Below are 23,062 nucleotides of genomic sequence, written 5' to 3' on the forward strand. Positions count from 1 at the left end.
GACAACACCTGCTGTAACTTCTATTTTATTATTTCCACACGCTCGCTTTGAATAATTAACATTGACTGTGATTGAGCTTGAGCGGCCATCTTTTTTACATGAGCTGACCTTCGACCTCTCCCGACGGTTCCTGACATCCGCATGGCTCAGGTTGACGTCTTCCTCTTCTTTAACTCCTTCTCCATCTCCGTGCGCATGCACTACAGGTAGTAAGAAAAAAAACGATGACACATTAACTAATTGACTGCCAGACGATGTGCAAAAATGTGTCCACTCCAGTGCCAGGGTTTTTGTCATTGTCATTCAAATTGCAGGACCCACAGAATATTGACTTTTAGGACTCCATAAACATTGAATGCAGTGTTAGAAACCATCGACTGTCTTCTTTCATCAGGCAAAAAGAGTTCATTCTTAAGTTATATGGGTCTGGAGTTATATGAGCTTGAAATGAGGGCAGCTGTACAAAATACAATACAATACAATACATATTGATTTATATACAGTAGCGCTTTAACAACAGCTGAAGCTGAAACAAAGCGCTAACTTAAAAAATAGGACTGGCAAAACTCTGAGAGAATATGCGGACCATTGTACACCCACATCTCGGTTTCCTATTCAGGAATTGAAAATATGACGTAGAGCCCCATTCCCAATTTTTTTCTGCTTTTGTTTTTTTTTTTCATACCTGGGTGCCGATAAAGAGCTGGCCAGACCTCTGGCAATGTATTTCCTCTTCTATAAGGGGGCAGCATTCCAGCATTTGCCTATTTTTCATGTTAGCGCTTTGGCTATTAGCTATATAGAGTTTTGAAAGGCGCTTATAAATGAAATATATTATTATTGTTGTTATCATCTAGCTATCTATGAGCTATGTAGCTATCTCTCTGTCTATTAGCTAGCTAGCTTTCTATCTACAGTATTTGAGTTACTTCCGGGTTGAGTGAACGCTGGCGCGTGTGACTGCCGCTGCTCACCCACAGAAAAAACTTATCCTGTGACTGTAAAGTGACCTTGACAGTTTTGAAAGGCGCTTAGAAATGAAATTTCTTTGAAATTATTATTATATTTTGATTATTATTTAGTATTATTAACAAATGGTGCCCCCTCGTGGAAGGGAAATACATTGCCAGAGGTCTGGCCAGCGCTTTATCCCCCCCCCCCCCCCCCCCGCAAGAAAAAACAAAACCTGAAGAAATGAGACTGCAGCACTTCATACGATAAATTGCAGGAATGCGCATACCCTAAAATAAATAGCAGTGCTTTTTTTGATGGTGTCTTGCCAGCTTGGTAGTTGAGCAAAGTTGAATCCACCTCCTCGAGGGGGGCGATGGAATGCGGTGATAACGATTCTAAGAACCCATGACCAACAACATGAGTGCAAGTGTTGCTTTTTCAATTTGAAGATTGCCGTGGTTATTTTTTGATCTTTACAGCTTGCTCCCACCACCCCGAATCCCTGGCAGCACTCCAATTAGCGTCACGCTGAGAAGAAAATAAATCAAAATAGGGGATTGTACTTTTAAATGTTCCATCGCAATAATACAGTTTTTACTAACTTAATTGGTTCCCAGACAGAGTGTGTAAGGCGAAAAGTGTGTATTAATTTCCCAGAGGAAACCATTAAAATGTGAATAATCCGTTCCCAGGTCCCCATCAAAAATAATTTTCTACTTTCAAATTTTCTAAGCCTTAAAACTACACAAAATATACCTTATTTTATGTATAATAAATGTGCTATGGTATTATAATTAAAGAAATAAACTGTACTGTATAATAAAGTGGTTTTATTTACCTATGTGATGGTCGTTGATGGCTTGATGAATGGAGTGGCCGGTTTCTTCAGCATTAAACACTTGATGAGGAACGTAACCTTCTTCTTTCACCATCTTGAGGAATGATCCCTTGTAGGTGCTTTCTCTGTGATAATTGTATCTAGTTCCTCATCAATTGTGTTCTGTTTAGATAGCTTTTTGCATCAAGTGTACAGATGGCTTGTGCGGGTTGTTTGTGGAGCCTGGTCAATGGGATATTTTAACCTTGCGGTTTACATTCTGCCTTTGAACTATCAAAGTTGAAACTCTCTCACTGTCGTCTGCCTGTCTCCTTAATGTTTCAACCCCCCCCCCCCCCACCTCACTGCTGCGTTCTTGACCAATCACGTGGCTTTAACCGAAGACTGGGGGCGGGGAAAAGAGGACAAAAAAGTCGGCTGCCATTTTGTTGTTAGAAGAACGGGCTCGTTCGCGAACGACACATCACTCGTTGAGGAAGCTCCGTGTACCATAAAAGTTTGTATGCCAAGATAAAGTTCATGAACCAAGGGGTTCGTAAACCGAGGTATCACTGTATCAGGCCAGCGTTTACACGACGTTGAATACCTCAAGGTCTGTTTTTCACCTGTCCATCGCACGCCCTAAATTAAAAATAGAACATCTCCTGTAACTGAAAGCGAAATACAAGTTTGTTCACGCCACATTCTGCTCCTTTGACTTCGTTTAGGGTCTGGGTGTACCTCCAAGTCTTTGGAGATGGCGTGGTTGGGCCCGTGGGTGACCATGAGAATGCCGTAAGCTTTGCAGATCAAGCTGTGGCCCAGCTCTGTCTGACCCGACTGCCAGTGGATGGCGCCGGCGCGCATGATGGCCAAGCCCAGAGCAGCGTTGTTGTGAGGGTATAAGTTTCTGGTAGAAAAAAGGGGGTCAACACAGTTCAGTGCCATTTGAGATTGAAATGATATTCTCAACTTGTAACCTTGTGCATCAAGTCCAAGATGGCGCCCAAGTAGGCACCCGCACTGCTAAAAAAAACAATCATACGCGCATTAACATGGACGGATAATTTTGTCTTGAAATGCTTTTGGAATGGTCAAATTTGCAGTTGCTTCTCATAAGCTTTTGTCTTGCCTGCGTGATTAAAAACAGGAAAACAAAAGGCGATGCGGATGAGCCTACTGCGGCGTTCAGGTGTGACCCCGCCTTACGTGTATCCGTCCACCATCCTCTGAGCATACGGCGCCGCCTCGGAGAACAACCGCTGATGGGAAAGCGCCTCGCTGGTGATACTGAGCACTCGCAGTTTGTACAAGTGAGTGTCGGCCAGCACGTTGTCTTGCTTCTCCAAACATTCGGCGCACAACTTCACCACCTGAGAGGAGAAACGGGCCGATGGTTCACGAGTAGAGACGTTCAAGTTGTACTTTTATTCATGAAAAATTTCTGTGAAATGTAAATTTCTCCACTGTGAGACTAATAAAGGCAAATCCAATCCAATCCAATCCAATCCAATGACCCTCAAAGGTTTCTTCAATGATTTAAGTCATCTCAAGTTAAATAGGTAAACCATAAATACCAGTGGCAAGCCATGCATTTTGCAGCTCGGCCTTCAGTAGTGATACTTTTGAATCAATCCATGTCATGATCTGGTTGGCGACCAACGGGGGGCGCTGTCGGCCCCGCCTGCACCTGCACAGGTGCTGGTCGTCCCGATCAATCGATGGGCAAAATGAAAAAGCCTACCTCCTGAAAATTCTTCTCTGAACGATACTTCTCCATCTTTTCCAGACAATCTTCACTGAAGGCCATCACCTCTTTTATCTTCTCAGCGGACGGCTGTGAGAGACACGCATGGGGCTCTATTTTGAATCAAATACCCCCACAACGGACCCGTCTCCCCTTCTCACATTGCCCTCGGCCGCCGCCATCATCAGGTCATCCTTGAGATGCTGACTGCAGTCCTGACACGCGCACTCAAAGTGGTAACGTTCCATCAACTTCTTCTGGCGCTCGCCCGACACGTTTAGGAAGTCCACGTAGCTGACAGTCAACTCCTGACCCGCAGGGATTGGTCCTAAAGCTCGCAGCTCCATCCTGGACGCAGAAAGATCCCGCCGCTCCCGTTTATCACGTGAGAGAGGGAAAATGACACAAGCAAAAGGTGGGACTGATACTCCAAAACACCTTTGGGCAGAAACCCCACCCCCCTCATTTTTCTCATTGAGGAACCACATACCTCCTCTGAGAATGGAGAGCGGCACTCGTAGCAGTTTGGCTGCAAAAGAAAGCAAACAAATGAGTTTTCGTGGACCGCACTTAGCGACCTTGACGAAGACCACGTCGCCTTAATCTGAACCGGCTACATCACAGGTGTCAAAGTCAAGGCCCGTTGGCCAAATCTGGCCCAAAATATCATTTTATTTGGCCCGCGAAAGCAAAATCAACTTGTGAAATACCATGCTCATCTATCGAGCTTCTATTCAGCCAGCTGGCTACTCCCTTACATCACCGGTGTCAAAGTCAAGGGCCGTGGGCCAAATCTGGCCCGCCACATCATTTTATTTGGCCCACGAAAGCAAATTCAACTTGTGAAATTCCATGATCATCTATTGAGCTAGCTAGTAAGCGAGCTAGCAACAGAGCAACCAAACTAGCTAATTCTATTTCTATTTAGATACCTGGCTACTCCCTAACATCACCGGTGTCAAAGTCAAGGGCCGTGGGCCAAATCTGGCCCACCGTATCATTTTATTCGGCCCGCGAAAGCAAATTCAACTTGTGAAATTCCATGCTCATATATCGAGCTAGATAGCTAGCGAGTCAGCTAGCCCTCTTTCTATTCAGCTCGCTGGCTACTCCCTTACATCACTGGTGTCAAAGTCAAGGGCCGTGGGCCAAATCTGGCCCACCGTATCATTTTATTCGGCCCGCGAAAGCAAATTCAACTTGTGAAATTCCATGCTCATCTATCAAGCTAGCTAGCTAGCGAGTCAGCTAGCCCTCTTTCTATTTAGCTACCTGGCTACTCCCTTACATCACTGGTGTCAAAGTCAAGGGCCGTGGGCCAAATCTGGCCCGCCATATTATTTTATTCGGCCCACGAAAGCAAATTCAACTTGTGAAATTCCATGCTCATCTATCGAGCTAGCTAGCTAGCGAGTCAGCTAGCCCTCTTTCTACTCAGCTCGCTGGCTACTCCCTTACATCACCGGTGTCAAAGTCAAGGGCCGTGGGCCAAATCTGGCCCGCCATATCATTTTATTTGGCCCGCAAAAGCAAATCAACCTTGTAAAATTTCACGATGCTTGCGAAATCCCAACGAAAATTCCAAATTGCCTATGTCAACCACAATAAGTAATTTTTTTTTTCAAATTTCAAAAGTAGTTATTCATTAACTCATTCACTGCCATTCACCAATTTATTTGGGAATTGAAAATATGACAGAGCGTTATTCCCGAATTTGTTCGGGTTTAGTTTTTTCATACTGGGGTGCCGATAAAGCACATGTCACCCGCCCCCCCAAAAAAATGACTGACCCGCTTGGACTACATATTCCCCACCCGGTTGTGCCTGACACCTACTTGCCGTGGTTGAGGGCAACGCAGCAATTCGGTGAGCAGTCATGGTTGAGCAAGCACAGGTTGGGGAAAAGGCCCACGCCGACGGCTTGCAGTCCCTTCTGGTCCCTCATCGCCAAACCGTTACACGTAATCTGCACACACAACGAGTGTCAAGATGATAACCGTGGGCAAAACGTCACCGCCAGGGTTGTTGGGACGTTACAATGCCAAAGATATGTGAGATGAAGTCGATGGAGTGCCGTTTCCTTCCGTGCGACCAGTAGCCCAGGAAAGTGTCAACGTCGCCCCGCAGTTGGCGCAAGTCCTTTTCGGGCAGGTCGCGCACGTGCTCCTCCAGCTGCTCCACCGAGATCAGCTGACTGTCGGACGCCACGCCGCTGTCCTTGTGAAGGCGCCACAGCACACGAGCCGCCAAGCTGCGGTCCAAATACAAGCGGGGGTGTTGAGAACGATACGTTCTTCTAAACTCCAAAAGGCTCGTTTCATTGCCCCATTGGGCCCACGTCGAGACAATCGGCAGCCTTGTCGAGAAAGGACATCATAACGCCGCATGATCGCCCAAAACAAGCAAAATGGTAAACAACCAACAAAAAAATGATTTGTGTGATGGCGTGAGTGCTATTCATATCATATGCCATTGATTGCGTCAGGATACGCACCACCGAAGCATCTGATCAGTCTCACACTCACCCAAAAAAACGTATTAAAAACAAAAATAAATGACCTTTATTTAACCTCTAGTGACGCCATGATTGGCATCACCGGAACTTGTTTTGCGGTCAGCAGCTTGCAAGCAGAATGGTTGTGATGTGTATCTTTTTTTACTGTATTTTGCAGGGTATAAATGATAGAGATTAAACAGAATAGAAGTCATCATATTTAAAAGTTTCATGTTACAGTAAAGTCTCGTTATATCGATATCGGATATATCGATAGTCCCGGTTATATCGATACTATTGCTATGCACGCACGGAGAAAATTACATGCAAACAGGGTTCGGATATATCGATAGTCCCGGTTATATCGATATTTTTTCGGACTCCCGAGAATATCGATATAACGAGACTTTACTGTATATGCTTAGTGAACATGTGTGACTCCAGTACACACTAGGCCCACAGTAAAGGCGCAGATGACCACAGTCAATCTGAGTGAAACAGACACAGCCCAGTTAAACTATCATCTTCATCTAGGAGATCTGGCCTTGGACCGAATTTAGGACTTGGGAAACTCCTTCGTCACAGGAGGACTTGAAACTCCCTCACAGGAAGAGCTCATTATCCAGGTTACAAATACAGTAAAGTCTCGTTATATCGATATCGGTTATATCGATAGTACTGCTTATTACGATACTATTTCTATGAACTCAAGGAGAAAATTACATGCCCGCAGGATCGGATATATCGATAGTTCGGTTGTATCGATATTTTTTCCGACTCCCGAGAATATCGATATAACGAGACTTTACTGTATATCAGTTCATGGAAAAGACAACCAATTAAGATGTCTGTTTTATGGCTTACAGCTGTCGGTGCTTAGAACGTCCGCAATTTTAAATAGGTGGGTTTTGAGATGGGATTTGAAGGTGGAAAGAGAATCAATGTTACGAATGTTGGGAGGAACTGAGTTCCAGAGTTTAGGGGCAGAGCAGCTGAAAGCTCTGTCCCCCATCGTGCTGAGATGGGCAGGGGGCGCACACAGAGGCGGAGGGAGGAAGAGGATTTGAGAGAACGAGAGGGAATAGAAATTTGAAGAAGGTCGGTTCGGTACAGGGGGAAAGGTAATGGATAGCTTTAAATGTATGAAGAAGAATTTCAAAGTTGATTCTATGTTTGATCGGGAGCCAGTGGAGCTCTTGGAAGAAGGGATGGGGGTGATGTGGTGAAAGGATGAGGTTCTGGTGATAATCCGGGCTGAATAATTTTGGACGAGTTGAAGTTTGTGGAGAAGTTTCTGAGGGACACCAAAGAGAAGTGAATTACAATAGTCAACCCGGGAGGTGACAAGACTATGAACGAGGATAGCAGTGGTGTGAGGAGTGAGAGACGGTCAAAGACGATTGATATTGCGTAGGTGGAAGTACGCGGACTGGGTTAAGTTATTTATTGGGACCGACGGCACCGGCAAAGAATGGCCATCTGGACCACTGCGTGCCGCGTCAGGTTTCCACTAAGGTAGGCAATGATTTCTTTTTTTCACCAACTCTTGAATGGATTTAAGTTTTCTGTTTCACGGAAGTTTGGGTCTTTTCATGCTCCCCATGCCATTCGTTCAGCACTGGGTATATTTTTCTTACCGCACATTTTCAGCGGGCGCCTTGCCAGCCTTGCTGATGGCGGCGCATTCCTCCTTGTGTTCGTCCCAGCACGCGATCTGGCAGGTGCGGTCGCAGTAAAATGCGAAGCGGCACTGGGCACAGCCATGCAGCTTGGCCTGCCAACGGAAGCAGCTGTGGCACACCTGCGTCGACCAGCTGAGCCACAAATATATCCACAAACGTGTTTAGGACGCCTAACGCTAAAAACTTCCATCTTTCAAGGGAACGTCCCTTGTAGAGGGGTACAAAGTGCTTCATGAAGCTTCATTTGAGCTTTCGAAGCAACAACAAAAGAATCCTCCTACCTGTCGGAGACCACGGCGGCAAAGCTGGCCTCTGCAAAGACCACCTCCCCGGTGGCGAGGTCTCTGGCGGCTCGTAGGCCGCGACCTTTCTCCTCGGCATCGAACAGCTCGACGCTATCCATGTGCCCAACTGTCATTGTGCAGGTTGAAGAAAACACCCCCCAAAAAAACGAGACGGACTAAAAGAAGAGTGGCTTTTGGCCAGTGCGAGGTCCTCACAGGATTCTCAGATACATTGAAGGGGGGCGGCTCCTTGGCCCGGCCCCCCCGCCATGGCCCAAAAATACATTGGCCTCTCCTAAGGAGACCCAAGAGAGAGGGGAGGGGCCCAGGTGGGACTTGTTCCCTTGTCGGGGTGCCTCCCACCCTAATTATTTTTGTCGGCGCCACCTGTCGCCTTCCATCGCTGGTTCCTGAAAAGCAAGAGAGACGCCGACACTTGTTTTGATTTCGTGGTCGCACTGCAAGTCAAGGATGGCTTGAAAAAGTCAAGGTGGCGGACATTTTGAAATGACCTTGTCACCGATTTACATTACATTAGATTACCGGTAGATTAAAATAGGTTACATTAGATTAGATGAGCCTTTATTTGTCTCACAGTAGGGAAATGTACATTTGACAGCAGCAGAAACAAAATACCGGAGCTGCTGTAAAGGCAGCCACTCTCGTGGCGCCATCTTGAAGTCAAAAACAACAAAAATAACAAATAATGTGACACAACACAGGCCACAGATGGGCATTCAATTTAAAGCACTTTCTTCACTTTCTTTGTTGTATGAAGCAGTTCCAGATGAAAGAGGAAAGGATCAAAGCGCCCTTTTCACCAGTGGATCAGGGACGTCATGGTGGAGAATGTCTGCTACAAGCTAATTGTTGAAGGCAAACATGAAGCTGTAGCATTAATTGATTAAAAGAGACTGTCTCACATCTCCTCTCCCACATCAATCTGCTTCAATTCCAAGCCGCAACAGTACGCATCGGCGCTCCTTTCTTCTCATCCGGGCCTTTTCAAGCCATGCGTCCATCCAACGGCAGACTGTGTTAACAGCATCGACTTTTCAGAGCTGTCCGACGATGACAGTCAAATGCCACCGACAGTCCTCCCGATCAAAAACGGTGCTGGTATATTGATGCTCCAAAAATACAAAAGCAGTTTACACCAAAGTTTTCAGGTCAGTTGTGCAATTTTATTGATTTGTTGATGTAGTACAGTACAATGTAGCCACAAGGGGGCACAAGCCAGTGTCTTATTGTGCCGGTCCCAAGCCCGAATAAATACAGAGGGTTGTGTCAGGAAGGGCATCCGACGTAAAAATTTGCCAAAACCAATATGCGCTAGACTAAGAGCAGAAGTGAACATTTGTGAGCAGCAGTATGGCTTCATGCCAAAAAAAAGAGTACAACAGATGCAGTGTTTGCTTTAAGAATGCTGATAGAGAAGTACAGAGAAGTCTTTGTAGATCTGGAGAAAGCGTATGACAGGGTGCCCAGAGAAGAGCTGTGGTATTGCATGAGGAAGTCTGGAGTGACAGAAAAGTATGTCAGAGCGGTGCAAGACATGTATCATGACTGTAAGACAGTTGTGAGGTGCGCTGTCGTTATGACTGAGGAATTCAAGGTGGAGGTGGGACTCCACCAGGGGTCAGCTCTGAGCCCCTTCTTGTTTGCTCTGGTGATGGACAGACAGGCTGACAGACGATGTTAGACAAGAATCTCCTTGGACCATGATGTTTGGATTGGATTGGATTGGATTTGCCTTTATTAGTCTCACAGTGGAGAAATTTACATTTCACAGCAGCAAAGTGATGAAAGGAATGAAAGTAGAAAAACAAAATACATGAGCTGCTGGAAAGGCAGCCACTCACTCACGGCACTGTTTGCAGATGACATTGTGATCTGTAGCGAGAACAGGGAACAGGTTGGGGAGAAACTAAAGATGTGGAGGTACGCCCTGGAAAGGAGAGGAATGAAGATCAGTCGCAGCAAGACGGAATATATGTGTGTGAATGAGAGGGATCCAAGTACAAGAGTAATGCTACAGGGAGAAGAGATAAAGAAGGTGGAGGATTTTAACTACTTGGGGTCAACTGTCCAGAGCAATGGAGAGTGTGGAAAAGAGGTGAAGAAACGTGTCCAGGCAGGCTGGAACGGCTGGAGAAAAATGTCAGGTGTGACGTGTGATAGAAGGGTTTAAGCTAGGATGAAAGGAAAAGTGTATAAAACCGTGATGAGATGTTTGGACTGGAGACGGTGCCACTGAAGAAAAGACAGGAAGCAGAGCTGGAGGTAGCAGAGCTGAAGATGTTGAGGTTTTCTTTGGAAGTACATTAGAGGGACAACTCATGTTAGAGGCTTTGCAGAGAAAGTCAGAGAGGCCATACTGAGATGGTTTGGACATGTCCAGAGGAGAGAGAGTGACTATATCGGGAGAAGGAACTGCCAGGCAGGAGACCGAGAGGAAGACCGAAGAGGAGGTTTATGGATGTGGTCAAAGAGGACATGAAGGTAGCTCAACTCAAATAGATCAAGTTAGCTAGCTAATAGATAACTAATGGATAATGACACCAAATAAAACGCAACTTTTCTGACACGTGACGGGTGCTCGGCTGCCGGTTCTAAACATCGTAGAAGTCAATGTGTTCTCCCGATTTGTATTTGTCTTCCAGGAGAAGCTTCATCATCTTGGCGCACGAGGCCTCGCATGTGAGAAGCTGGCCTTGGTCAAACATCTCGGAGAAGGTTTTCCTCAAGCTGGCGTCCCCTATTTCCATCCTGACGAACGTCTGCATGTCTGTGTCCAGAGGACCTGGTACCAAGGTAAAACAAATAAAACAGATTGTAACGCAGACAATGAAAGGACTTTCCAAAACTTTCCAGCCTGGACAAAGTCATGGAGAGCAATGCGACGGCGGACCACCTGGAGCGTAATTGAGCACTCGCAGGTCCGGCTCTTCTTCGGCCAGAACCTTGAACATCATGTCTCGGGCGGCCTTGCCCGAGCAGTACAGCACCGAGGAGGCGTAGGGCTTGAGGGCGCACATGGAGGAGACGTTGATCACACAGCGGCGAAGGCCCGCCCGCTTGGGGAAGGCCTGCAGCACGCCGGCCGTCAGGCACAGAGCCGAGCTGACATTGAAAGACAGGTACGAGTCCACCTCGGCCATGCCCGTGAAGCTTTTGGCGAAACGCGACACGTCACCTACTGAGGCTGACAACACACAAGGAGGCACAACGGGAATATTGAACATGCCCACAAAGTGTTGTATTCAGATATCTTTATTGCTTGCAATAATCACTATTTTTCATACAGTATGTACATGCTGGCGTCCGTGGTTTCTCTCGTGTGTATGGAACAATGTCGAATGCTACTCAGAGTCACTATTGCAACAGTGCGTTATGAAAATAATAAATGACGTTTTTATTTAATGCATAAGTTTATTTTTCACTTTACTACAGGACAAAAGCATGCTGCTTACGCAATCCATGAACCCAATGAGAAAATTACATGCAATATCAAAGATCCCCCATTTATTGCCCCTGCTTAATGCAGTTCGGCGCAGGATCGGATATATCGATTGTCCGGTTATATCGATATTTTTTCCGACTCCCGAGAATATTGATATAACGAGACTCTACTGTATATGTATATATATATATACACATATGTATATATGTATGTATTTATGTATGTATATATATGTGTATATATATGTATATGCAGTGTCTGAAACTCGTGACAAAAAGTTAGCAGACATCCGGTCAGACAACTCAGAAAAGTTGCCTGCCCCAATTTTCACAACTTGAAACACAATAAGACGACTTATCACAAAAAAAAACATTGTTGCAAAGTATAAAGGATTTTTTTTAATTCAGGAAGTACCTACCACACATGCTCCCTTGCTTAATTTATGGTAAATATCCCTTGCTGAATATTTTGCTCCAGTTGTCGTTTGTCGTCATGGTGCATAATGTCTGTGTAAGCTCTCAGTCGTACAGGAGTGGTCCATCGATGAGAAGGTTTCTTCAGCCGTCATCTGTACAAAAGTGAAGGTTTCGGACGTTTCGCCTCCTATCCAAGAGGCTTCGTCAGCGAACTAAAGTCTGACTGGTCGTATCGGCCCCATTTATATATCCCTAATGTCCAGACCTGGTGGCGCCGGACACAGCTATGATAGGTCCCTACTCTCAGGTTGGGGGGGGGGCGCGGGACCCCCCCCCTGTGGCCCCACTGATTGTTCCTACATTCCTGACTAACAATTGGCCTATTACACCCACTCCCCCCGGTATCACCTCATCAGCATAACGACCCTCATCAGCATTGCGAAAGTTGCCTAACCTGTTTTGCCTGAGCAGGCTATTGTAAGAACGATCCAAATTGAACCTCACACCACCAGACCGGTTTAATGAAGGATTTTGTTGTTTTATAAGAATCGCCTCTTTCACCCCCCTTTCAAACCATCTATGTTCTTTCGCTAAGATTTTAACCTCATTGTCGTCAAATGAGTGGTTGCTAGCTTTTAGGTGCAAATGTACTGCCGATTGAGGCCCACTAGTATTATCCCTGCGATGTTGATAAAGTCTTTTTTTGAGAATTTGTTGAGTCTCCCCAATGTACTGCTCTTTACAATTTTCATTCTTACAATGTATGGAATAAACTACATTACTTTGTTTTTCATTTGGTAGCCTATCTTTTGGATGCACTAATTTTTGCCTTAACGTGTTTATCGGTTTGAAATAAGTAGGAATTTTATGTTGCCAAAGGACTCTTTGTAATTTTTCAGAAACTCCTGCAATGTACGGTACTGCTACTCCTCTCCTTTTAGAATCTCCCTTGCAAACTGTTCATACCTAATTTTACGCGTGTTTACCAGTAGCTGAGATTGTTTCAGTAAAAGTAATTTTTGAAATTTACCCTTTTGTCTCTCTTTGGTTTTGCTGTGGTGCCTCATATTGACTGTCTCCAAAAGCTAGAGAAAGGAAAACATATAGATAAACAGATGTATTTTAGATTATACCCGGGAGAGGCCACGCCATGTATCTATGGCCTGCCAAAAATACATAAAGAAGGGTTCCCCCTCCGACCCATTGTTTGTAGCATTGACTCCTCTACATACAATGTAGCCAAATATTTAAAAACTATTTTAGCTCCGTTGGTTGGTAACACAGAATACCACGTAGAGAACACCACAGGGTTTGTAGAGAGGATCAAAGACCTCATATTGGAACCTGAGGAAACTTTGGCATCATACGATGTGACTTCTCTCTTTACATCTGTCCCAACCCCAGCAGCAGTCTCAGTGGTGAGGACGAGGCTGCTGGCGGATGTTTCTCTGCATGAAAGAACCAAACTGAAACCGGATCACATCTGCCAATTATTAGAAATCTGCCTTAATACTACGTATTTTCAATTTCGGGAAAAATTTTATAAACAAATCCATGGTTGTGCTATGGGCTCACCAGTTTCACCCATAGTGGCTAATCTTTACATGGAAGAGATGGAGAAACAGGCCCTCACATCCTTCCCAGGGACAAAACCTAGACACTGGTTTAGATATGTGGGCGATACTTTTGTCATAATTAAGAAACAAGAAATTCAATCCTTCACAGATCATCTCAACTCTGTAGACTTCAACATTAAATTTACTCGTGAGGACATTCAAGAGAACCAACTAGCCTTCTTGGATTGTAAAGTAATTATAAAAGAGGACAGAGCGCTAAAAACAGAAGTCTTTAGGAAGGCTACGCACACTGACCAATACTTACTTTTTGACTCTAACCACCCTTTACAACATAAACTAGGAGTTATCAGAACCCTCCAGCATAGGGCTAAACTAATACCAACTAGCACTGAAGGTAGAGAAAAGGAGTCAAAACATATCAGGAGAGCACTCACTAACTGTGGGTACCCTCAGTGGTCATTCAACAAATGTCAGAAAGAAAGAATAGCGAACGAAACCAATAATTCTCAAGATTCTAAAAGGAGAGGAGTAGCAGTACCGTACATTGCAGGAGTTTCTGAAAAATTACAAAGAGTCCTTTGGCAACATAAAATTCCTACTTATTTCAAACCGATAAACACGTTAAGGCAAAAATTAGTGCATCCAAAAGATAGGCTACCAAATGAAAAACAAAGTAATGTAGTTTATTCCATACATTGTAAGAATGAAAATTGTAAAGAGCAGTACATTGGGGAGACTCAACAAATTCTCAAAAAAAGACTTTATCAACATCGCAGGGATAATACTAGTGGGCCTCAATCGGCAGTACATTTGCACCTAAAAGCTAGCAACCACTCATTTGACGACAATGAGGTTAAAATCTTAGCGAAAGAACATAGATGGTTTGAAAGGGGGGTGAAAGAGGCGATTCTTATAAAACAACAAAATCCTTCATTAAACCGGTCTGGTGGTGTGAGGTTCAATTTGGATCGTTCTTACAATAGCCTGCTCAGGCAAAACAGGTTAGGCAACTTTCGCAATGCTGATGAGGGTCGTTATGCTGATGAGGTGATACCGGGGGGAGTGGGTGTAATAGGCCAATCGTTAGTCAGGAATGTAGGAACAATCAGTGGGGCCACAGGGGGGGGGTCCCGCGCCCCCCCCCCCCCCCCCCCCAACCTGAGAGTAGGGACCTATCATAGCTGTGTCCGGCGCCACCAGGTCTGGACATTAGGGATATATAAATGGGGCCGATACGACCAGTCAGACTTTAGTTCGCTGACGAAGCCTCTTGGATAGGAGGCGAAACGTCCGAAACCTTCACTTTTGTACAGATGACGGCTGAAGAAACCTTTTCATGGTGCATAATGCAATGTTTGCGTTGAGTTGTCTGCTCAAAGCCACGTTGACTCCTCTTTCTAAGCGGCTTTCAAAACTCTCTAGTACACTTTTCAGTCACAGTACATTCCGAAGCAAATTGATAATTTGCATACTCGGCACCGGCAGCCAATCAGAAGCCTGTTTCATGCTTCGGACTATACCGTGACTGTAAAGTGTACTTGAGAGTTTTGAAAGTCGCTTAGAAAGAGGAGTCAACGTGGCTTTGAGCAGACAACTCAACGCAAACATTGCATTATGCACCATGAGTCCGCGTGACTTGTAGCGGTTTGCTTGTAGCTTTTGCTTTATTGAATAAAACAAACATTTGCTTTGAAAAAATTCGGGGTTTTTTCTTGAAGTTGTCGGCCATCCGGGCCGAGTCGTTTTGAAAGTTGTACGCCCGACGTAAAAGTTGTACGCCCCGGGCTTTCGTGCATACGTTATTTCAAACACTGGTATATGTATATATACAGTGAGACCTCAACTTACGAACTTAATTGGTTCCCAGACAGAGTGTGTAAGGCGAAAAGTGTGTATCTAAAAAAAAAAATTCCCATAGGAAACCATTAAAATGGGAATAATCCGTTCCCGGGTTTCCATAAAATATAGTTTTTAACTAAATAAGCCTTAAAACTACACACAACACACCTTATTCTATGTATAATAAATGTGCTATTGTATTGTAATGAAAGAAATACACTGCATTGTATCATAAAGTCACAAAGAGAGGCACATTACAGGAGGACTGTAATTAAAGAAATAAACTGTGCTGTAAAATAAAGTTTTTTTCAACTTGTTCAATTGCCCGAGACTCTCGCTTTGAGAGCAAGGAAACACCTTTTGCAACAGACGCACCTTTGATGGCTTCTGTGTTCCGGAGAATGGGAGCAATGGTTGACTTAGCATAGCCATGCTCGGCCACTAAATCACACAAACGCACACCTCGTTCCTGTTTTTCAATTATCTCATTTTCTTCAGCGACTGTGATTTTATTTTGTGTCTTCCTGGGCTGAACACGAGCCTGTGGTGTTTTTTTTTCGGTCCCATCATAGTAAAATTATCAGCAAAAAAGCTTCAAGTAGGCGATCGACATGTTCATTCAATGAGAGGGGGTGTGCAAAGTAGCACCGGCTGGAGCACTGTTCGGTCGTGTGCTTCCGCCGAAGATCACTCTGCCAGCCGTGGTGGGTGTGTATTATGAAAATAGTGCTTATTATAAGGTTTAATTTTCATAAATTAGAGGTTCTTAAGATGAAAAGTTTGTAAGACAAGGTGTTTGTAAGTTGAGGTCTCACTGTATATGTATATGTGGATATATGTGTGTATATATATGGATATATACATACACGCACACACACAAAGGCTTTATAATTGTGTGTTCTGAAAGTATCCACACTTTGAGACCTGTTGAGTATTTTTGTAAACAAATACCATCTTCAAATTCCCGATGTCGGTTCCAAACAAATATCTGGATTCCAAAGGAACATCTGTCAAAGATTACAAGATGCGCTTGCTTACCGGCGTTATTAACGAGAATGACGTGTTTTATGTCGGGCGAAAAAAGCTCTTCGGCGGTTCGGACGACCGTCTCCGGTGCTTCGTTGAGAGACAGATCCAAAACCACGCAACGAGCCTCCAGGCCCGACTCGGTCAGTTCCGCCTGAAGAGTCCCAAGTTCGTCGGCGGATCGGGCGACCAGGGCGAAGGCTGAACCGGGCTCCACCAGCCGGGCCATCTCCTTCGCGACGGCCCGCCCGAAACCTTTGGAGGCCCCGGTGATGATGCACAGAGCTCGGCCCAGAGTCGTCATTGTCGAGGCGGGGCACTGGAACGAGGTGAGGGGGACAATAGTCTAATGGGCCGGAACCGAACGATTCGTCCAGGGTGTCACTTTGCAAAGGCATACTTTGGGCTCTTCTTTTGTTCTGGGGAGGAGGGGGCGGGGCTCGACAACACTTGCCGGCCTATCGCCATCTCTCGGTTTCACGCTACTTTGGACACGCGCACGTTTTCCCCAACTAAAGTTTCTCGGAGAAACGTAATTTGAACGCACGTTGTGAAAAGGACTTTAAGGTTTTGAAATATTTTAATCGATTCGTTAGCATTCTGACCGACAAAGGAATGGTGATTTAGCGGATTTTTCCACGCTTTGCAATTTAACAGCTTTGACCTTTCAGAGAAGAAAAAAACCCATCCGTGGCTCCACGCGAGTCTTCATTCATAAATATTACGGAATTTTTAAATAGCACTTGTGGTGAATGTTATGTTTTCTGTTGTATTATTATTTGATGTACAATGTTGCATCAATAGAGACATATTACACAGTGACGGACTGTCAAGGCCTGCAAAGCCTTCACTGCTGGCCTCACAGAATGATATTTTGTCCATGAATTCTTCTTAAATAATTCCAAATTGTCATTAAGCTTCCTTTCATGAATTTTCCCCTGCTGTGCTGCTCCCAGGTGTATTTTTTCGTATTTAAACATTTAACCAATAACATTTCTGCCATCATTTGTTACCAGGGTCAAAAATCTGCCCGGACGCCTTTACAATCGCTTATGTGGGCCCTGTCGCATGAAATGTGTCAATCAAACTGTTGCTCGAACCAATCAGATTTCTTGTTGACAACCCTGATTTTCTGGAGGAGGTGGGTAACAGACGGACGCTTGCTAAACTAAAAGCTATGATGGACAGCCCCTCCCACCCCCTCCTGCCCACCCTGACAGCACTGGGTAGCTCCTTCAGCCAGAGACTATTACACCCGCGCTGCAAGGAGAGGTACCGCCGCTCGTTCCTACCGACCGATACTTGGACTTTGCACAGTTTTTTTATGAAACGGTTTTGCACATTTTCAGTATACTTCTCAGTCTGCTGATATTTTTTTTACTGTGCTTAGACTATCTTGTTTTTCTATCCTTTCACCCCCCGCTGCCACCCCATCCCCTTTCAAATTGCTGCAGTGGACTGCAAATTTCCCCACTGTAGGACGAATAAAGGTTTTCTGATTCTGATAAATCTTCTAGAAGGGGCTGGACACATCAGAGTTTTTGCTAATTATGATTGGCTAGTCACATAATTGGGTAGTCACTAATCAATCATACTATCACTAGCTGCTAGTAATAACATACTAACCAGAGCTAGCATACTGTCTCTGTAGCGAGTGGCTTGAGCAAATACATTTTTGTGTTGACTTAATAGCGGGTTTGTCAACTCACAATGGCTGTAGGTGGAGAGGAAGTGGATTTGGATGCAGATATACTGTTAAAGCCATTTTCAAGACGGACTTTTAGATAGATGGACATCATTACGGTTGGACAGCTCCGAAGCTAGCAAAAAAAATGGCAAATTATGAGGTTATCATGAATCCACACGTTCATCGTCAAGATTCCAACAGTTTAATGACAGTACAGTGAGACCTCGACTTACGAACTTAATTGGTTGCCAGACAGAGTGTGTAAGGCGAAAAGTGTGTATCTTAAAAAAAATCCCATAGGAAACTATTAAAATGGGAATAATCAGTTCCCGGGTTTCCATAAAATATACTTTTCAACTAAATAAGCCTTAAAACTACACACAACCTACCTTATCCTATGTATAATAAACGTGCTATTTTATTGTAATGAAAGAAATACACTGCACTGTATAATAAAGTCACTTTATTTACATTTGTGATGGTCATTGATGGATCTTAATTGACACCTGTTGCTTTCTGACTTGTAAGGTCTTACGAAACTGAGGCATCACATTATCATTCATCATGTTGATGATTCTCATAGCCTTTTCTGGATAGAACTGTTCAATAAAAGCCTGCGCATCAACTGCTGAATGGCCTGCTTCTGCTTGTCCTCTTGAAGGCAAATCAAATTCTCTGTGTTGATGACCTCATTATGGTCAGCAACAAGCTCCTTGATGTCATCTGCATTCACTTCGAGTCCCGTAGGTGCTGGCAGAGATTTTATTACAACAAAAGGCGTGAGTCCGATGATTCCACGGACGCGGAATAAAACGCGACAAAAAAAGGCAGGCGGGGCGAATAAAATGGCACACTCGCGATCGGAAACCGGAAAGCAACAAATTTACGTGATCGCGTCTAACAATCATCTCGTGCAAAGCAAACTGTTGGATTTGCCAGCACAAGACACAGCAATGCACTTTCATCGTAATCATGTCACTGGTGAGGTGACAGTGACTCGTTGAAATGAAATGAAATTGAAGTGTCGCGAGCGGCGACCCCGCCCCAGCTGTCAACTCGCACATGACAATTTAGCGTGACTATTGACACGCTGTTCCGTTGTGTGTGAAAACACTAGCTCTGATTGGCTTACCATGACACATGACTCTACCCTTTAGCCAATCGCAATAACTTCTATCGCATCTTGACAGGGGGTGCGTTCAAGTGTAGCAACACAGAAGTGTTGGCAAGTGTTTGTCCCTGCTCATTCAGTTAGACAATGCTTTCCAAACAGCCTAGAGTCATAAGAAGTCGTGCGCTATTCTCGTACCTGAACGCACCCCAAGTCTTGGATGACAAATAAACAGAGCAGAGTAGACGTGTACGGCTGGTAGTTTATTCAATTTATTCATAGTAACGCAGCACATTTGAACTGAGGCTGAACACGAGCCTGTGGTGTTTATTTTCCGGTCCCATAATAGTAAAATTATCTGCAAAAAGCTCCAAGTAGGTGATCGACGTGTGCATTCAGAGAGAGGGCGTGTGGAAAGTATTGTCGGCTGGAGCGCTGTTCGGTCGTGTGCTTCCCCCGAAGATCACTCTGCTTTGGCATCCAGTGTGGGTCCTTGGGCAAGACCCTTCACGCTAATGCAGGGGTCGGGAACCTTTTTGACTAAGAGAGCCATAAAAGTAAAATATTTAGAAATGTTTTTCAGTGAGAGCCACACGCACGCGAGCGCACACGGACGTGCGCGCACATACAAACGCGTGCATGCGTGCGCTTACACACACGCACGCGAGGCCACTTTTCAACAAAATGTCAGAATGTATTATTTAAAATAACTTTGTGATAGTACTCACCGTTCACATGAATGGTTTTCCGTTCCTCGTGTTTGGTAAAAATCCAGGCAAACGATCGGAATGAAATTCAACTTGCCGGTCCAGAGGCGAAGTTACTGCTAGCTTGCCTGCACACGACTCATAAGCTTCCACACTTGCTATCTGCAATATCTTCTCGCAGAAGTATATTTATGCTAACGTTAACATGGGGCTTGTTAAAATATCACTGACATTCGACTGTTTCATCGATGGTATTGTTTCATTGCAAATTAGAATCCGAACCTTTTCTCTCCTCAAAGGTGAACCTCCGGTGCATTCAATCTTGTGTACTCGTTGGGCTCATTTAAAGGGGCGTTTACCTGTTTCAACATGGCGGCCAGTATCATCCAATCAAAATGGCGCTTTCGGCCAACTGCAGCCACAACAGGAAATGAACGGCGAAAAAAAACGAGAATATGTATTTAGTTTTATCGGTGAGCCATATGCAATCATCAAAAGAGCCATATATGGCTCGCGAGCCATAGGTTCCCGACCCCTGCGCTAATGCCCAACTCATACAATGATGAGAGACAATAAATCGAATGACATGCCGGCTCAGACTTCGCCCGGTCAAACAAGGTCTGCGTCGGGTGCTGGGGAACCAGAGCACCTTGATGAAAAATGGGCTACTGGAACAAAGCGGAGATGGACGAGATGCGATAACATGGCTCTGTTGGAATGCTACTACTCAAGCAACCCTAGTCAGAGGGGTTACATGCGGAGAATGGGGGCTGAATGGTTACTTCGAAACCCACAGTCACGGTTGACCACGAAACAACTAGTAGCGCAGTGTTCCAATATCCACAAACGGCAATTGCTATCACAACTTGAGATTGATGAGGGACAACACAAAGTCCGAGGTGAAGGGCCCCAGGCTGCCACATCAGAGGAAGAGGTTCAACCGGAGATTGGGAGGCAAGCCCCAATGAATGATGAGATTGGGAAGCCAGCCCCAATGAATGAAATGCTGAGCGAGGCAGAAACTGACCTGAGAGATAAGATCATGGCAAGAATGAAAACTGGGCAACTAAAATACCGATTACAACAGCTATGTGAAGTACCACCTGAAAGTCTCATGGAAACTGTGAATGCAGCACTGAGAACGATCCCGACCGGAACGATCACGGAAACCAATGAGCTGATATACACTTCAGCATCAGTGATCCTAGAGATGCTTGGCTACAAGAGCAACCATGAGAGCCACGAGATTCATTACCCACCATGGAAAAGACGGTTAGAGGCTAAGATCAAGGCGGCTCGGAAAGATGTGAGTCAGTTGACGGAGACCCCGAGAGGTGTGAATAAAAGGCCAATACCCAAGAGGTACATGCAGATAACCATACGTGAAGCACTCGAAACTGCCAAACAAAGGCTCCAGGCCTTGTCCAGTCGCCTAAAAAGGTACACGAAAGAGAATGAGGCCAGAAGAATAAACAGGCTGTTCGCAACACAACCCTCGAAAGTGTACGCTCAGTGGCAGGGTTCTAAGAGCAGAGCAGACCCTCCAAGGCTGGAAACTGAAAGATACTGGAAGGGCATATGGGAGAAGGAGGTCGCACATAACAGCAGTCCACAATGGCTGGCGACTCTGAAAGAGGAGCACAGCAACCTCCCTGAACAGAACCCAGTTACCATCGCAGCGGCAGACATACAAGAAAGAGTCTCAGGTATGAAATACTGGACGGCACCAGGCCCGGATATGGTCCACACCTACTAGCTAAAGAAACTCACAGCACTCCACGAGCGCCTAGCAGCACAAATGAACCAGCTGCTGATGGATGGGACTCACCCAGGATGGCTAACCGAAGGGCGAACAATCCTGATCATGAAGGATTCCTCAAAGTTCCTTCCAACTATCGGCCAATAACCTGTCTCTCCACAACATGGAAGCTCATGTCAGGCATCATTGCGGCTAAGATAAGTGTACACATGGATCAATACATGAGCAAAGCACAGAAAGGCATTGGTAGAGATACTAGAGGTGCCAAACATCAGCTACTGGTTGACAGAACAGTCACACAAGACTGCAGGTCCCGACATACCAACCTGTGCACAGCCTGGATTGATTACGAGAAAGCATATGACTCGATGCCACACACATGGATCACTAAATGCTTGGAGTTGTATAAGGTCAACAGGACCCTGAGAGCCTTCGTTGCAAACTCGATGAGGATGTGGAAAACCACACTTGAAGCCAATGGCAAGCCACTAACGCAAGTGTCCATCAAACGTGGCATATACCAAGGTGATGCACTCTCCCCACTGCTGTTCTGCATAGGACTGAACCCTCTCAGCCAGATAATCGCCAAGACAGGCTATGGATACCGCCTCAATAATGGAACTACGATCAGTCACCTCCTCTACATGGATGACATAAAGCTGTATGCTAAGAGCGAAAGGGACATAGACTCATGATCCACACAACCAGGATCTACAGCAGTGATATCGGGTTGTCATTCGGGCTGGAGAAATGTAGTCGGATGGTGACTAAGAGGGGCAAGGTAGTCCACACTGAAGGGGTCTCACTCCCTGAAGGAACAATAGCAGACATTGAAAACAGCTACAAGTACCTTGGTATACAACAGGCCAATGGCAACCTCGAACTAGCAACAAGGAAAGCGGCTACAACCAAATACCTCCAGCGGGTGAGGCAAGTCCTCAGAAGCCAGCTCAATGGCAAGAACAAGACCCGGGCAATAAACAGCTATGCCCTGCCAGTGATCAGATACCCTGCAGGAATAATAAGGTGGCCAAAGGAAGAGATTCAGACCACGGATGTTAAGACCCGAAAACTCCTCACCATGCACGGAGGGTTCCATCCCAAGTCCAGCACCCTGAGACTGTACACAAGCCGTAAGGAAGGAGGCCGGGGACTAGTGAGTGTGCGAGCCACTGTCCAGGATGAAACATCCAAGCTCCATGAATACATCAAAGAGAAGGCTCCAACGGATGATGTACTCAGAGAATGTCTCAGACAATGGGGAACAGAGGATGAGGTGCTGGAAGAGGGACAATCATGGGAGGAAAAGCCCCTACACGGGATGTACCACCGAACCATAGCAGAAGTGGCTAATCTCAAGAAGTCCTATCAGTGGCTAGAGAGGGCTGGCCTAAAGGACAGCACAGAGGAACTCATCCTGGCTGCCCAAGAGCAGGCCCTGAACACCAGAGCCATAGAGGCAGGGATATACCACACCAGACAAGACCCAAGGTGTAGGT

The 23,062-nt window shown here is 45.3% G+C and overlaps 2 protein-coding genes and 1 long non-coding RNA gene across 3 annotated transcripts; 1 reads left to right on the forward strand and 2 right to left on the reverse strand.

Moving 5' to 3' along the window:
• Positions 1-2: 2 nt before the first annotated feature.
• On the reverse strand, positions 3-8,252 carry LOC148884294 (histone-lysine N-methyltransferase Smyd1-like). Its single transcript, XM_089020012.1, has 10 exons — positions 7,976-8,252; positions 7,650-7,826; positions 5,556-5,769; positions 5,354-5,484; positions 4,009-4,047; positions 3,680-3,866; positions 3,516-3,608; positions 2,981-3,144; positions 2,513-2,681; positions 3-200 (listed from the first exon to the last, which is right to left on the reverse strand). The coding sequence occupies exons 1-10, from the start codon at positions 8,110-8,112 to the stop codon at positions 147-149; spliced, it is 1,365 nt and encodes a 454-aa protein (XP_088876138.1). The 5' UTR covers positions 8,113-8,252; the 3' UTR covers positions 3-146.
• LOC148884295 (uncharacterized) lies at positions 5,783-10,992 on the forward strand. Its single transcript, XR_016118221.1, has 3 exons — positions 5,783-5,928; positions 10,642-10,792; positions 10,853-10,992. It is a non-coding gene; the product is annotated as an uncharacterized LOC148884295 (long non-coding RNA).
• LOC148884296 (sepiapterin reductase-like) lies at positions 8,477-16,667 on the reverse strand. The gene is made up of 3 exons (XM_089020013.1): positions 16,312-16,667; positions 10,893-11,183; positions 8,477-10,781 (listed from the first exon to the last, which is right to left on the reverse strand). The coding sequence occupies exons 1-3, from the start codon at positions 16,601-16,603 to the stop codon at positions 10,591-10,593; spliced, it is 774 nt and encodes a 257-aa protein (XP_088876139.1). The 5' UTR covers positions 16,604-16,667; the 3' UTR covers positions 8,477-10,590.
• Between the last annotated feature and the right edge of the window lie 6,395 nt (positions 16,668-23,062).

This window comes from Hippocampus bargibanti, linkage group LG18, assembly GCF_051943395.1.
Source record: "Hippocampus bargibanti isolate YZ-2025 linkage group LG18, ASM5194339v1, whole genome shotgun sequence".
In the NCBI taxonomy this organism is placed as follows: Eukaryota; Metazoa; Chordata; class Actinopteri; order Syngnathiformes; family Syngnathidae; genus Hippocampus; species Hippocampus bargibanti.